Source organism: Aspergillus heteromorphus (genome assembly GCF_003184545.1).
Source record: "Aspergillus heteromorphus CBS 117.55 chromosome Unknown BO70scaffold_18, whole genome shotgun sequence".
Lineage (NCBI taxonomy): Eukaryota > Fungi > Ascomycota > Eurotiomycetes > Eurotiales > Aspergillaceae > Aspergillus > Aspergillus heteromorphus.
In genome coordinates, this window is record NW_020290423.1 from 548,186 (window position 1) to 563,799 (window position 15,614).

The 15,614-nt window shown below is 54.6% G+C and overlaps 7 protein-coding genes across 7 annotated transcripts; 4 read left to right on the plus strand and 3 right to left on the minus strand.

The window, feature by feature from the left end:
• Window positions 1–652: 652 nt before the first annotated feature.
• Window positions 653–2,368, plus strand: BO70DRAFT_363458 (putative Coatomer subunit epsilon). The gene is made up of 5 exons (XM_025543567.1): window positions 653–770; window positions 846–1,224; window positions 1,338–1,473; window positions 1,567–1,805; window positions 1,930–2,368. The coding sequence occupies exons 1-5, from the start codon at window positions 746–748 to the stop codon at window positions 2,036–2,038; spliced, it is 888 nt and encodes a 295-aa protein (XP_025398088.1). The 5' UTR covers window positions 653–745; the 3' UTR covers window positions 2,039–2,368.
• Window positions 2,369–2,595: 227 nt separating this feature from the next.
• BO70DRAFT_317683 (putative 6-hexanolactone hydrolase) lies at window positions 2,596–3,959 on the minus strand (the record flags this gene model as incomplete). The annotated part of the gene is made up of 4 exons (XM_025540391.1): window positions 2,596–2,781; window positions 2,899–3,473; window positions 3,548–3,693; window positions 3,760–3,959. The coding sequence occupies 4 exons, from the start codon at window positions 3,957–3,959 to the stop codon at window positions 2,647–2,649; spliced, it is 1,056 nt and encodes a 351-aa protein (XP_025398089.1). The 3' UTR covers window positions 2,596–2,646.
• A 43-nt stretch (window positions 3,960–4,002) lies between these two features.
• Window positions 4,003–6,224, minus strand: pmi1 (mannose-6-phosphate isomerase pmi1). The gene is made up of 5 exons (XM_025543568.1): window positions 5,983–6,224; window positions 5,891–5,911; window positions 5,735–5,826; window positions 5,437–5,674; window positions 4,003–5,369 (listed from the first exon to the last, which is right to left on the minus strand). The coding sequence occupies exons 1-5, from the start codon at window positions 6,011–6,013 to the stop codon at window positions 4,375–4,377; spliced, it is 1,377 nt and encodes a 458-aa protein (XP_025398090.1). The 5' UTR covers window positions 6,014–6,224; the 3' UTR covers window positions 4,003–4,374.
• A 160-nt stretch (window positions 6,225–6,384) lies between these two features.
• BO70DRAFT_339380 (SAGA-associated factor 29 family protein) lies at window positions 6,385–8,547 on the plus strand (the record flags this gene model as incomplete). The annotated part of the gene is made up of 3 exons (XM_025541246.1): window positions 6,385–6,997; window positions 7,319–7,862; window positions 7,920–8,547. The coding sequence occupies 3 exons, from the start codon at window positions 6,385–6,387 to the stop codon at window positions 8,200–8,202; spliced, it is 1,440 nt and encodes a 479-aa protein (XP_025398091.1). The 3' UTR covers window positions 8,203–8,547.
• Window positions 8,548–8,768: 221 nt separating this feature from the next.
• Window positions 8,769–10,858, plus strand: BO70DRAFT_363462 (GTP cyclohydrolase II). Its single transcript, XM_025543569.1, has 2 exons — window positions 8,769–10,257; window positions 10,411–10,858. The coding sequence occupies exons 1-2, from the start codon at window positions 9,049–9,051 to the stop codon at window positions 10,438–10,440; spliced, it is 1,239 nt and encodes a 412-aa protein (XP_025398092.1). The 5' UTR covers window positions 8,769–9,048; the 3' UTR covers window positions 10,441–10,858.
• Window positions 10,859–11,315: 457 nt separating this feature from the next.
• Window positions 11,316–13,552, plus strand: BO70DRAFT_363463 (bZIP transcription factor). The gene is made up of 2 exons (XM_025543570.1): window positions 11,316–12,053; window positions 12,124–13,552. Exons 1-2 carry the CDS (start codon window positions 11,510–11,512, stop codon window positions 13,218–13,220), a joined length of 1,641 nt encoding a protein of 546 aa, XP_025398093.1. The 5' UTR covers window positions 11,316–11,509; the 3' UTR covers window positions 13,221–13,552.
• A 320-nt stretch (window positions 13,553–13,872) lies between these two features.
• BO70DRAFT_363465 (NAD(P)-dependent oxidoreductase) lies at window positions 13,873–15,536 on the minus strand. Its single transcript, XM_025543571.1, has 5 exons — window positions 15,186–15,536; window positions 14,915–15,103; window positions 14,477–14,808; window positions 14,269–14,406; window positions 13,873–14,218 (listed from the first exon to the last, which is right to left on the minus strand). Exons 1-5 carry the CDS (start codon window positions 15,201–15,203, stop codon window positions 13,954–13,956), a joined length of 942 nt encoding a protein of 313 aa, XP_025398094.1. The 5' UTR covers window positions 15,204–15,536; the 3' UTR covers window positions 13,873–13,953.
• Window positions 15,537–15,614: the final 78 nt, after the last annotated feature.

Sequence of the window (15,614 nt, forward strand, 5' to 3'; positions counted from 1 at the left end):
ACGAATTTTCCATTACCTGACTGTCTTATCTATCTCACCTCATAACTTCGCATCCGGCTCGGGCTTTTCCTTTCCTTTCGGTTTTCTTTGGGTTCAAAGTGGCATTCGAGATCTCACTTGTCATTGCATCGGGGTCGCATTCAGGGGAGTCACCGAGGAAGCGGTTGCATCATAGGGCATCACTGGTGGGGGATTGTGCATTATGGTCTAGGCCTTGGTCAGCGGGGGATGGTGCCTCGGGCAGAGAACTATCATCATCATCATCATCATCATCTTCTTCTTCTTCTTCTTCTTCTTCTTCATCGCCATTATCATCATCATCTGTTTATTGATCATGTCCACTGTCCTGAAGGACCCTAGAGGTATACTGTCAGGACGTGTCTGTTCGTATATGGTTTACGTTTGTGTTAATATCAATCTGCGGCTGGAACGCTATGTTGATTCCGGATACTCTGCAATTTCCTCTTTACAATGCTCCTGAGCCATCTCGAGTACAAAAGCCCACACAATTAAGTTGAACATGCTCCTTCGTACTGTGTAGAGCCAGGCCGGGCTCGGCTAACCTACCCCGACCCGGGCCACCTGCCGCCCACCGCCCCCCGTAAAGGCAACGTGACGACTTCCGCCCTCCGCGGATCACGACTGCAGCATCTCAGCGACCAGTACGGAGTATACCCCCCCCAAACACGCATTCTTCATTCCCTCACTTCGACCCTGTCTTTTTCCACATCCCAATCCATCTACAATGGACCCTTTCTCAGCGGAGGGTGGTAAGTCAACCCAATTGGGCCAACCCCCCGCCATTCCCACGCCAACAGCTAGCTGACACAGCTTGCCCCCCATAGAGTTGATCAACATCCACAATGCCTTCCACCAAGGCCAATACCAGTCCGTGATCGATTTCGACACCTCGGCCCTCTCCCCCGAGAACCACGTCCCCGCCCGTGTCCTGCAGCTCCGCGCCCAGGTCGCTCTCGGCCAGACCGACGAAGTGCTGGCCGATGTCGAAGGCGAGGAGGAGACCCCCGATTTCGCGGCCGTGAAGGCCCTCGCGCAGCAGACGACCGGAGACGAAGAATCCGCCTTGAAGCTGGTGCAGGATCTTGCGGAGAACTATCCCGATAACGGCACCGTCCAGATTCTGGGTGGTGCGGTGCTTCAGGCTCAAGGCCACAGCGAGGATGCGCTGGCGTTGTTGACCAAGCACCAGGGGAACTTGGAGGCGTGAGTTTTATACACCGCAATGCTCTGCCTTTTTTTTTGCTGGCGCTCAGTGCCAGAGGGTACTGCTGCATTGTTGACGGGTTGAGCTGACTGGTACTTTTCCATTGGTCTAGTGTCGCCCTGATCGTTCAGATCCATCTCCAGCAAAACCGCTCCGATCTTGCCCTGAAGGAAGTCCAGGCTGCTAAGCGCTGGGCCCAGGATTCTCTTCTGGTTAACCTGGCTGAGTCGTGGGTTGGCATGCGTGTCGTACGTTTCCTCTCCCTCTCCCGTCCCTCGTATTGCGATTCTGGATAGGCTTGTTTGGGTCCGTCTAGCTAACTTTCTCGGTCTCGTCTCCAGGGCGGCGAAAAGTACCAAGCGGCCTTCTACGTCTACGAAGAGCTGGCCTCGGCCCCCAGCACCTCCGCTCCCCTGTCAATTGTCGGCCAAGCCGTGGCAGAACTCCACCTGGGCCGGCTGCCTGAGGCCGAGGCCGCGTTGACGGCGGCGCTGGAGCAACATCCCGACGAGGCCGAATTGATTGCCAATGCCGTGGTGTTGAATGTTCTGGCTGGCAAGCCCTCGGAAGAGCTGGAGCAGTACGTTACCTCCCATCCCCTCTCCCTCCTTATACCCTCCCGGGTCTCTCTTTCGAACTATGACCTACACCCATTTGCCCCCAACAATACAGCTATCCGCTAACAACACACCCCTCATCATCAGACGCCTCGAACAGATCCAACCCTCGCATATCCTCCTCTCCGACATTCAAGAAAAGAGCGCACTGTTCGACACTGCCGCGGCGAAGTACGCCCCGAGAGTGTCTACTTGATTTAGGATATCCGCTGTTGTTACTTTATTTGTTTTTCCCCCCAGCTCGCTCGCACGTTTATTGAAGACTACTACCTATTTATTTACCTTTTTTCCTCTCTGGTTTTTTTTTTTTTTCCCTTAATTCTGTCCCGCCTTGGCGCACGCAACTGTTGCTTCTCGATGATGATTTGATATGACGGCGTAGATATCTATGTATCGGTTAGGTATTATCCAGCGAATGCCTTGCTCTTTCTTCATATCTAGTAACATATTTATATACGCATTCGCATGCACCTAGTTGTGTCCAATGTACTGACGACTGGAAGGAAGCTGGATTGGGGTTCTTGTTCTCCATGCTCGACACTTCTGTCTTGATGGTATCGCGGTTTTGTGAGGTTTCATTTGGGGGGGGGGGGGGAAGGTCCAGTTGTTACCATATTCTGGGAGTAGACGCCATTATTCAGTTTGGTGTCGAACCAGAATATCACCCCCGATAATCCGATTTTTATTCATTACTTAATATACGCAGGCTAGATACCTAGGATATATAACTCCCACCCACCCAAGTGCCGCCACCCATCCCTTCAAATAAGCCATATCATTCCTTCCCAGTACTCTGTACTTGAATCACAGTTTCGCACCCAACCAATTGACAATCGCCTCACCCTGCTGAGTGTCATGGCCCACCAGATCTGCCGCGTAGATCGCCGACGCATGCGTCTCGCCCGCTCCCACGACGTACACCAGATTAGGGAGGACGTTCTATAGTGCCAAAGCGGCATATCATGTTAGTCACACCATGCCGGTGAAAGGCACAGCAAGAACAAGAACAATAACAACAACAACACAGCAACACAAAACAGGGAGGGGGCGGCATACCTTGTTCTTCTCCACAAACTCCCCAATTGTCGACAGCAAGACCTCATTCCCCCCAGCAACAATGAGAACCTGCTCTGTCTTGGCATCCCCCCACCACTCCGCGGGAGCTGTCGCCGGTTCACTCCAGGCATCCCCGCCCTTGTTCCCAAGATAATATGTGGACCATTTATCCAGAGCCTCGACGCAGATCATGTCCTTATATGTGTTTTCGTGCATGGAAGGGCCGTCCGTCCTGTAACTCAGCCAGGGCGCATGGCCGAATACCCCGGCTAGGGGCTGGGAGAGCTGCAGAGGCTCGATGTCGGGATGGGGATGGGAGAGATGGAGGAGGACCGCAAGGGCGAGATTTGCGCCTGCGGAGTCGCCGCCTAGGACGACGTTGGCGGGGGAGCGGTCCGTCTCGGTGAGGATATAGCGGAGGGCTTCGACGGATTGCCGGAGCTGGACGGGGTAAGCGGCGTGGGGGGTGAGCGTGTAGCTGAGAAAGAAGAAGGCGATGTTGTTGTCTAGGCGTTTGACGACATGTCTGACGAAGCGGAAGTGCTCGGGGTAGGCGTTTAGGAAGAAGCCGCCGCCTGGGTGGGTGGGTGGGGATGGTTAATGGGGAATCGGATGCTCGTGGAGAGGAGATGAGGGATGTGCGACTCACCATGGTAGTAGACGACGACGGTTTTGGCGTTCTTGTCGCCTATCCAGTGGCCTTGGGCACCGTGCTTGAGGGGGACGGTGTCCGGTGGGAGACCCTGTGCGGCCATGAACTGCCGGTATGCTTCGTCGGTGGGGAGGTCCTTGGTCCTGGGATCGTGGTCAGTCTGGGTTGCTGCGTTACACTGTCACCCCATCACGGTTGAAGGGACGTACTGCAACTGCCTTGGGGTATACGTGACACACGTCCTTCGCACCGCCGCGCAGGCCACATGGACTGAGTACTGTTTGGCACCACTCTGGCCCCGGAAGATGCCTGTGACGGCGGTCCTCAATACTGTCGCGAGAACTGCGAGGCGATTCAGAGCCTCCCGCATCTTCTCCCAGAGGGAGAGAGGCTGGTCCCAGGACGACATTGTGCGAAAGAGAGCCTCTACCAGTACCAGACGGACTACAAGAGGGAGGGATTGCGAGAGAGGAAGCAGAAGGCAGAAGAGAGGGGGGATCGAGAATGGGAGCGAGAGGCTTGGGATGTGCTCTAGGGGCCCGACAAAAGCAGGCTGGCACCGCCGCTCTCCCTGCATGAATCTAGCACACCGATCCAAACCATTGTTCCAGGGTGCATCGCCAGCGGTCAGCGAGGATCGGCCCGAATCGAGATGCAATGATGATCGCGCGCTCCGGGCGGCCATCCGACCACGGCTCGCGCTGCTTCCCCGCCGCGGAGAACATACCGAGGTTCAAGCCCTGTACGTGTACCCCTGTCACTCGATGGAAAAGAATATGTGGGGCCCCTATCCATTACTGATGGCTATCACTTTGATATACAGCCTAGTTTCCGTTCACCATATCTTCCTTCCCTGTCAGGTCGCAGAATGCCTTGTATGTTGTGAATGCCTCCTCCCCCGTGCCCGTACTCTCGATGATACACTCGGCATTGGCGCCCACAAAGAACACATACCCCTCCTTTACCTCCTCCGTCTTGTGGCCGATCGAAATCTTCCCCGTGCCTCCGGTACAAATCAGGATGCTGGGACCGACTAGGCCGTCGAATGTCGCCTTGGCGCCGGTCCTCCACAGATCCGTCTTTACCACGCTGAATTCTTCGATTGGGGGGTCGTAGAGCAAGCTGGATGAGGCACTCGAATAGGCGGACGCATTGAGCACAACGTATGGATAGTCGGTCGGCTCCAGCTTCTGTTCCTCGATCGGGGCGTAGGAATACGTCAGCATTTCGGCCAACGTATCCACATCCTTGAACTTCGGGGTGAATCCCGCCCGCACAACATTGTCGGACGAGGCCATGCACTCGATGATATCGCCCGAGATGTACGCATGGATATCGTCGGCCTTCAAGAACATGGCTTCCCCGGGGGCAAGTTTGACAAAGTTGAGGAGGAAGAATACAAATAGACCGATGTCGTTGGGAAACTGTCCGTTCAGACGGATCGTCAGGGCGGCCAGTTCGCCAGGGTTGCTCGGGTTCGTCTCGGGGGTGCTGGCAGACGTTGCAAAGGTGTCAGGAGAATCCTGAGCGGCCGCAATAAGCTGCTGGGCGGCGGCCTCAATGCTCTCTGGAGACGACTTCATCAATGTTGTAAATAGGGTGCGCAAAGCATCCTTGTTCTTTGCGGTCACAGTGGGATCTTCGGAGCTTTCAGAGCCCTTGACAGTGTTCTCAAACTCAGTAGCAGTTTCGTTGCCCACTAGCTCACGGAGAGGTGTGACTGCGTTGAGAAAGTGGACGATTTCACCCAACGGCCGGAAGCCACACAGTCCTTCGAACGGGGTGATCGCGATAGCCATCTCGGGTTTGTGGTTGTCATCTGCATGGAGACAGTCAGATCAATTCGTTCACTGTAGCAAGCTCATCGGATGAGGGCGTTCTCTTACCAGGGTAGTTTCGAGAGTCCCTGGCATGGAGCTTCTCGGCAAGCTTCTTGTTCGGGTGGGCTTGGATACTGAGGGCCTTCTGAATCGACAGGACCTTGAAGAGAAAAGGAAGTTTCCCGCCATATCGCTCACTGACTTCCGTAGACATCAAAGCCTGGTTATCTTGGACGAGATCAAGTAGGGTTCGCTGGGTCTCGACATCTTTGGAGGGAAGGGAGGGATGCGTGCCCATCCACAACTATACGTCATCGGGTTAGCCCACGGCGACCGTGTAAACACTGGAACTTGGGCAACCAACCTCGGCGTAGGGTTTCTCTGCCTCTATCGAGAAGTCGGAGGCCGCCGTGGTGGCGGCATACTTTGCAGCAGCCGAGTCCTGGCCAACCTTGCCTAGAGCAGCTTTCAGCATCGGCCGTCCGTGGGTCTAGTTATTCAGGATGCGGGGAACGCCTACCCCAGTCATAGCTGTTGACACCTAAACAATGCGAAAGCCAACCATTAGACACGATACAGTCGTTGGGATGGGTAAACAGAGAGGATACTTACCACACTGAAGCCGAAGTAATGGGACCTGCATTATGGGGGGTGGAGGGTGGAGGGAGCGAGGTCGAGGGTTCGAAAGAAGCTGTGGTGAATGGAGGAGGGAGGGGTTCTGGGGAAGTAGCGTAGCGAATTGGCAGCAGAGAGCCGGTCGGGTCTGTCTGTCAGGTCAGGGCAAGTGCTCCTCTTCTCAGTGGGGTTTGCTGGGCCTATTCACTCGAAAGCCGTGACTGCTTTTCCAACGAAACCAAAAGATGCAAAGATGCGGGAAAAAGAAACACGATGCTCAGTTCTCCTTCTCTGTCTCTCTGTCTCTCTCTCCATAATATTTGTGAGCCCCTCCATCCGCCAACTGCCCTGGATTTCTCCATTCCCGATTGGGTATTCCGCATCCGTTACGTGACCGCGATGGAGTCCGCCAATCAGGGAGTCTCCTGGAGCGCAAAGCGCGTCCCGACTAGCCGCGAAGGGAAAGCCAGCCGCCTCCCGACGCCGACGCAGCAGAACAATGACGGCCTCGGCCCCGGCGTGCCTGGAGCTCCTCCACCTTCAACTCCAGACCGTCCGCTCTCTACCCCTTCTTCTCGAGCTACTACTCCTGCCCCTGGACTCCGTCCCCATACCCTCAGGCAAGGCGCTGCCCGTGGTACGCGAAGCTCCGCCCAGAAGGAATTCGTCTCCGCTTTTGCCTGGGAGGCCCTGGACATCGAGAAGTTCAAGACCAGCACCGCTGAATCCCCGCCCGAATCCAGCCAAAGCCGGAAAGAGAAAGAGAGCACCCCTTCCACTGCAACTGCTACCTCGGATCAAAGTCCCTCATCCTCATCCGACAAGATGTCCCGCAACCGGCCCAGGGGCCCTCCAGTCCCAAGGGACAACGGTCTGGCCGCCAATGAGGAGACTGACATGTGGAACAAGATCCTCCAAGACCTTCGCAAGGCAAAGGAGAAGAATGACAAGCAAAAGGCCCTGGCCGAGCAAATATCCGCTCTGAACGAGAAGATTGGGCGAGACGGTGGAAGTAAGTCATACCTTTTTTTTTTATCAGTTAAGCTCCTTCGAATGGCGCATACGTGAGGCGGGAGGGGAGTATAGCCCTCTGCCAGGTGGACGTTTACGTGTCTTGTCTCCCCCCAATCTGTCATTCTGTGTCCCGGTACTTTTTTATTTGCCTTATAAACCATTCCGCTATTTCTACGCGTCTACGGTCATGGAATCAGTTGGACGTCAAGATAATGTTCTGAAATACGTTTTGCAAAACGCGCTTAAACCCCCACGCTTTGATCTTGGTGTTTTATGCGTCATCAATGTGTCAAAAGTCCAATATTGACCAACGAAACAGAGCCATCCCTCAGCGAGCATAATCAGCTGGATAGTCTTTATCGACAGATGCTGAAGCTCTGTGAGGACGAGAGAGCCATCCTTCAAGATGAGCCCAGCGATGTGATCAAAAATCTGGGTCTATTGACCGCACTCCGGCAGGCTTCAGAAGCCGAGGCGCCGCCGAATCGCGCTGCTGATCGTGCCGCTGCACTCTCCAAGTCGCGGAAGAAGCGAAACGACCTAGACGGGTCAGCCACGGACTCCCCGGGGCCGTCCGGCAGCGCTCTATCGGATAAGGTCGGCCGCATCAAAGGCAGTGCTCAGCGCAGTACAAGCGTTTCTAGCACGCAGTTTCGTGATGGACGTGACATCCGCGATAGTGGTGTCTATGTCAAAATCGAAGAAGGGTCCGAAAGCACCAAGGGGACAATCGCCGAGCGCAGCGGACATCTGGTGATGGGGGCCGAAGTCGTCTTCAAGCATAACAAGAATAAGCAAGGGGTCGAAGGCGAGGGCATCCAGTGTATTATCAAGGGCATCACCGGGGACGGACTCAAGAAACGGTAGGCATGCCGCCCCAGCATCTTCCCGCAGAATCATTGACCGACGTACCTTTCAAGGTATGATGTTCAGGACCCGGAGCCAAACGAAAATGGTGAACAGGGAGCTGTCTACAAAACCACGGCAGCGTCGTTGATCCCGATTCCACGAATTGGGACCACGCTGCCCTCGTTTTCCCTGGGGAAACAGGTCTTGGCGAGGTATCCGGATACAACCACCTTCTACCGCGCGGAAGTGATGGGGTCCAAGAAGGATGCCTACCGCCTCAAATTCGAGGGCGAAGAGGACGACAAGGAGATGGAAGTTGATCGGCGCTTCGTCCTTGACATACCCGGCAAGTGATGCAGGCCTGGGAACGTGGAGACTACACCACCATAAGAGATCACCCAAAGAGACGACTACGACAGGAGAGCTGGCCAGGAAAGAAAGGCGAAAGGTAGAAAATTGCCTAGTCACGAGGTCCGCATCACGATCCATCCTACTATTGATACCCATATGAACTGGATTTTTTTTTCGATTCTGGAGAGCAGGGAGGGGGAGCTTAGTCTGGAGTCAAGGTTGTTTTTGATTTGCAAGGGATATTGTATTGCCGAGTGGGATGCTGGTGGGGTGTTCTAGGATATTACTGATTTGTACTACTATTGTGCTATCGTGTGGAGGATTGACTAGGATGACAGTAGAGATCTCATGATCCGATCTGGTTTATTTTTTTTTTCCACAGCATTTATCTAGATAGCGTATGGTGCAATAGCTAGCATCCATCGCCATGGTCATGGAAGCTGCTAGATGCAGGGTAGACAGGGCCTGGCCCGGAACGTTTTCCGTAAGACTTACATAACGGGCGAGCAGCCTGAGTCAGCAACCCCCCCCCGCCGCCGAACCCGCCGCCTTGCCTTCCCGAGGGTCCGAACCACATGCAGCAGCGCCGAGATAGCAGCCGGATGACTGGGCCATGGCCGGCCACTACGAACCTCCTGCTCCGTCCTACTCTATGGTGATTCTGTCTTCTTTGACCCCGTTGCATCCATCCGTGGCCATGCTCCTCCTCTCGTCGCGACTTCCCTGCTGAGCTTCTCGTCTGATATGCGCCCGACTTGTATCTAAACCCCGCTATACATAATACTTTCCCTTGTCCTTGAATTCTCGACTTTTCCCTGAACGTCTGTGCATCGCCCGCCATCTCCCGCCATGTCGTCGAACCTACCATCCCACGCCTCCCCCTCCTTCACCGCGCAGGCCTCCTCCTCCCACCCTGTGGATGAGATTTCCCTTGGGGCAGATCAAACAGCGCCCCTGCCATTGAACACCCGGGTGGACGATCTTCGTGGCGATGCCGCCACCCAGTCCGACAGTGTAGATAGCGACCGGGGCGACGTGACCCCCGCCGTACCTGCGTCGTTGCTATCGCCATCCTTTACCCCGCCAGCTACCCCAGGAGGCACCTTCAACACGGCAAATCTACTCCAGCAAACCCAAGAGTCCACACATACGAAGCCTCCCAAACTCCTTGCCTGTCTCCCGAACGTCGAATGCATCGTCCGCGCCCGCATCCCCACCACCAACGGTGCCGAGATGTTCCTCCACCTCTACCTCAACGACCTAGATAATAAAGAACACCTGGCTATTGTTTTTGGGAACACGATCCGAAGTCGCAGTCTGGACAAGGTTCGCCCAGGGGAGACGGAAATGGATCGGATGATTCGTGGAGCTTACGTGGGCACACTGCACCCCGGTCGCGTGAGTAGTTGGTACGACAGCGCGAATGCTGAGGGAACAACCGGGGCGCAGAGTAGCAGCGGTACTACCGACGACGGTCCCGTATCGCAACAGTCGACATTGACGCGGAGTTCGCCGAGTCAAGCGCCACTGGTGAGGATACACTCCGAGTGCTATACTGGAGAGACCGCCTGGTCTGCGCGCTGCGATTGCGGTGAACAACTCGACGAGGCAGCGAGACTGATGTCTTTCCCCATGGAGACCCTGGCGGAAATTGCATCCCAGCAGGCGGTGTCTGTTCCCTCCAATGCATCGGGTGGCGTCATCGTCTACCTACGCCAAGAAGGTCGCGGGATTGGCCTGGGAGAAAAGCTAAAGGCTTACAACTTGCAAGATCTTGGGTCAGACACCGTGGAAGCCAACTTGCTCCTGCGACACCCGGCCGACGCTAGAAGTTACGGTTTGGCTACCGCGATGTTGGTCGATCTTGGCCTGGGCGAGGACTCCAATCCCCATGGAATCAGACTGCTCACCAACAACCCAGACAAGGTTCGGGCCATTGAAGGACCGGGTCGGGAGGTAGTGGTCAAAGAGCGAGTGCCAATGATACCAATAGCATGGAGGTCGGGCGGAAAGAAGGGCATCAACAGTTCGGAAATTGAGGGTTATCTGAGGACAAAAGTAAGTCTTGCTTACCCCCATCCCCTGGACAGGCCGCGTTGTTTTTTTTCTTTTTTTTTTTTCTTTTACCAAGTTACGGCTGGTTTCTCTTCAGCTAGCTGCCTTTGGTACTTCTGTCATGGACATGGTTGCTAACTGCCGGACTTGAATCAGATCGCCAAAATGGGACACATGATTGAGTGAATTAGATCGCCTCCCCCCTTTTTCTGTTACACTTGATTTCTTTTGCACTTGTCATTATAGCCGTTTATCTGCCCGGTATACTATGTATGAATGGCCTCGCGCGCCGGGGCCGGGTACCTAGTAATGTACAGCACTGCCGCGTCATGACGCTATCCTACCTTCCCGCTCATGGAATAGCGAGGTTTCTTTTTTTTTTTCTCCTTCCCCCTTTCCTGTACTTGTGTTCTCGGGGGGTTGGAAACCGGAGTGAAAAGGCATTGAGACTCGTGTACATCATCAATTGCCCGGTTGGTCGTTGGGCATCCATCCATGGGGTGGGAAAATAAAAGGGTCGCAGGGATTCGGTGTAAGGGCAGGTTAACTTCATTATCCGAGTTGCGCCACAGATAGACCAATGAGACGATTCATGAGCCGTCGTCTAGTGTGCAGAATCCCGAGACAATCGAATCCTTCCAGCAGGATGGACATTGGACGGAGTGATGGGAGGGGCCCTGGCTAAGTGGCTATGGATCCAGAACCTTGGCGAGGGCCTTTTTGCCTTTTCGCTCCCTTCGCACGCTCAAACATTGAGCAGCGCCACTATAGAAGTTGCGACTAGCAGGAACTTGTCCAGTCAGGCGTGGGATGAGGGGGAGAAGGAGATCGACCCGAGGGCTATAGTCTGGTTCAGAGTGGTTCTGCCAGCTCCTTCCGTCAGGAATGGGCAAAACGTGCTGCCGATTATTGACTTTGGGGCAACTCCACCGCAGCCAACCAGTCACCAATTTGCCCGTATTACGGAGTGTAAGTACGGAGTTGTAGTGGTATCTACAGTATTATATTTTCGCTCTCCTGCCGCCTCCTCCTCCGCCTCCTCCTCCTCTCCACCCCTCAAATGACTTCCCCGTCTCTCGTCTCCTCCGCTTTTCTTACCGTCACCTCCTTGTCCTTGCTTTGATTGCCCTTCCTGATGCCATCAGTCTGATCCATCCCTTGGGGAAATAACCCTCCGAATTGATTGCGCTTATCGGCCGTGTTGAACTTGCATGGCCGCTACGGCACGGGCTCCTTAGTCCGCAACACCTAGGCCATGGCCGCCCACTTTCCTCGAACCGACCTGGCTCCTTCAGCCGCCCTCGAGTCGGAGTCATCGGCGTCCTCGACCTCCTCGGCCTTCTCACTCACCCATGGGCCTTGCATTGCCTCCACAACCGCGGCGGCTGGGCCGGAATCTATGAAAGTGGAAGATTCCCCCACACCCTCCGCATTGACCTCCGCGGAGGCAGAAACCCCCGTCCCTGACAACAATGGGGCACCGGTGACTGCCGCGGGTCGGAAGCGCAAACTGAACAGCACCTCAGCACGCGGTGTCGCCAACTTGACCCCCGATCAACTGGCCAAGAAGCGAGCCAACGACCGTCAGGCCCAACGGGCCATCCGCGAGAGGACCAAGGCTCATATCGACTCGCTGGAACAGCGAGTCCGCGACTTGTCATCACAGAAGCCATTCTTGGATCTACAGGCAGCCTTGAAGCAGAATGAAGCTATTCGGGCGGAAAATACGGAAATCCGACAGGGCTTGAAGGCGGTAATGGATATTATCCAGCCTCTTATTGGAAAGCAAGACAAGCCGAGTATGTCCCATCAGCCCCCTACGAAGACGTTGTCCGAGAGATGGTTGAGTTAATGGCATTCATTGCCCAGACCCCATCGCACCCATACCCTCCGCGAAAAGTACCCAGATCCCTCCCATATCGATAGTGTCGCCAGTTTTGGAGAGCAACCGTTTCTCGGCCCACTTTCAGAAACCGGCCGCGGCCGAGCGCCCACCCCTTGAATCGACTACGGGCGTCGAGCCTCCTTCCTTCACGCAATCGACATTCACGTCCGGCGCTTCACGACCCGAAATTACAACGGCCGGTCCCGCTTCTTTTCGTATCGCATTTGACTACCAGCGACACAATCTCGCCCACGGCTTAGACTTTGGTGGAACGGATGAGCGAATGGGCTTCAACTTTCTACTCGATGCGTCCCAGCAGGTCCCCAAAGTAGAAGGGTTTCGGCGGTCATCAGAGACGCCTCGGCCGCCTTTGAGCAATCCGCCATATCCATCTCCGGTTCATACTGCCGCGACGGAACAATCACTTCCGGCCTTCTTAACTCCGATCCGCAATATTGCTCCGACATGCACTTTGGATGCCATTCTGTTGGATTTCCTCCATCACCGACAGAGCGACGCGGCAAAGGGAGTGCCCAAGCAGAAGTTGGTTGGGCCCTCGTATCCCAGTGTCTCTTCCTTGCTCAACCCAGAGAAGAGCGTCTACTCACACCCTCTCTCGAAAGTGTTCACGGACATCCTACGCACGTTTCCCGATATCTCAACCCTACCAGAACAGATAGCTGTTCTGTTCCTCATGTTCCTTCTCATGCGGTGGCAGATATACCCGACGTCTGAAAACTACGACCGGTTACCGGAGTGGTTGACACCTCGCCCGTCACAGCTCCTTACCCCCCATCCGGTCTGGATCGACTACTTGCCTTGGCCGCGGATGCGGGACCGTCTGGTAATGTCATATCATGAATACCCGTTCGAAAATTGGTTCATTCCGTTCACACGAACCGTGTCAGTCAATTGGCCGTATGAGGCGACCGACTGCCTGCTGTCTACCGGGGATGGCGACGAGCTCATCATCAATCCTGTCTTCGAGAGACATTTCCGCAACATCAGTAACTGGTCGTTGGGGCCTGCATTCGCAGAAGCTTACCCTTCGCTGGTGGAAACCACGACGATCAAACCCTGACACTAACTGGAACGAATTCCTGGAGAAAGATGACGTTGATTATGTGGGACATTTCACCTACTTTGATGGTTTGACAAAAATCATGAATCTAATCTCGGCTGTATCTTCTTCTTTGATCTTCCATTCACCTATTTCTATGCTCGATTTCCCAGAGGTCCACGTCCACTCTGGCGGATCTTCTGAAGCAAAATAACATATCCAGATTCGGGATAGATGCCGACCAAGGCCTGCAGTGATTGATTACTCAAATTCTGATGGCCTGGGTCTTGCTGGGGACCTTATTTGCGAGGTTCCTTGCAATTCGACTTACAAGGCTGTCTCTCTAGTCATCCGTCCGTACACTGGGTTGATAGACTTGTTCTACTTAGAATTCCCATCTAAGATGCGGGCGATGATCGCACTGAGTCCCTGCGTGTTCGCCGGGTTCTAGCCGGCTCCTAGTAGCCGCCAGCTGATTGATGCACCACCCCCCAGGGCGGGCATCTTCCGGTCAGGTCCGACTTGAATGGCGGACAAGGCAGTGGTCTCCTAAGGGGCCCTATCGGAGATATATAACGATGACTTCTGGCAGGGACGTAGTACCGTGACGGACCGGATCGTTCTCTTTACGAGGAGGGATGTTTGTGTGCATGGCCTTACCAATGTCCCATAAATCTTGGCATAAAAGTGTGACTATAGACACCTATTCTGTCTACAAAGTACTACAAACAAAACATGCACCCAAAAATATCAATTAAGCATTCCCCTTTCTACTCCTCTCATTCCAGAACTCCAGACCAGCCTTTTGCCGGAGAACCCCGTACATGGAACTGCTATCCAGGCATTCGCCCGCGTACTCTCTCGCAGCCTCCATGTTGTCCAAGGAGACCTTCAGTCCGGGCAATTCGACCTTGTGGTCGCGGGCCATTGTGAATGCATGCTTTGCGTCTTTAATAGCCAGGGAGACCCCAAACCCAGGACGCGAGTCCAATGGAGGCGCATAGGCGCCCGTCGTTAATCTGTATGCGTCAGTCTCGGACTCGAAATCTCTATAGCATGGAATACCCACCTTTTCGAATATCCCCCTGCCACAGGCCCGAAGGCTTCCCCGATGAGCTCCTCCATCGGACCCGTCCCTAGCCCTGTCCTCTCCGCAAACACCTGCGCTTCACCCACCGCTTCCATCATGTTGACCGTGACGATATTCCTGACAGCCAGATTAGCCCCAACCCCGAGCCAGGAAGATAGAGAAATATATAAATCAAAGTCAGACTCACCCCGCAATCTTCAAAAGCGACGCCCGGGTCGCATCCTCCCCACAATCAATCACCTTGCGCCCCATGACGTCCTGAATCAAGGGCTTCACCACCTCCCTCGCCCTCCCCGGCCCCCCAATCGCAAACACCAGCTTCCCATCCACGGCAATCGGGTTCCCGCCGAACACCGGAGCAGCCAGGAAATCGGCTTCTTGCTCCTGTAGCTTCGCGGCCGTCGTCCGTACCGTTTCCGGGTGCACGGTCGAACAGTCGACGAAGATCTTATTCTGGAGAGAGTGACCTGAGCTGAGTGCTGAAGAGATTAGTTGCTGGAGAACGGCGTCGTTGGAGACCTGATTTTGGGTTAGCGATCTAGGCATACTGCTGCTAGGGGGGAAGTAGACGGGATGAGGACGGAGGGCTAGAGAACTGGAGAGCTGGATACAATACTACACATACCATGGTAAAGATAATCCCGCACTGCGCGACGACATTAGGGAAGCTCGATTCGGGCGTCCCGCCCAGGGCCTTAAGGGCGTCTCCGCGCGCCATGGTTCGGTTGTTGTAGATGAGTGATTGGGTTGCTTTGCGGACGAGCTGCTTTTGCAGATTGCTGGCCATGGCTAGGCCCATGGAGCCGAGGCCGTACTGTGATTTTTTGGGTGGGATTAGTTATTGCTTCTTTCGGTGTCTTGATGCTTGGGTTGGGTTAAGGGATCAAGGTACGCACCCAGCCGATTCGAGGCATTGTGTCTGGTTTTCTGGCTGGCTGTCTGTCGATCTGTTTAATTGATTGGGGTTGGAAGGGAGGAGGGTTTAGTTGAGGGATTATGTATCAGCTGTAGGGATCAGAAGAATAGCTTGAGGTTGTAGTAGTTTGGTGGGTGATGTTGATAGATAAATGACGATAGTACCGCATCTACCGGGCGGGCCCGATGTCGGGGTCCCGGGGAGATGCGATGAATGATCTCCTCCATGCCTGACTCGTTCTTCTTGGAAAACCCCGTGGCTACGATTGACCAGGGTTGATAATGTTGCCCTGGGTACTGTAGGCTATTCTATTCACCAGTTAAGTCAATGCAGTTTCTGTGCAGGGACACGGCTCTCTCGTGTCTGGAAGTAAGATGCAAAGTGTAGTGATGGTATTGGCTACTTTTCC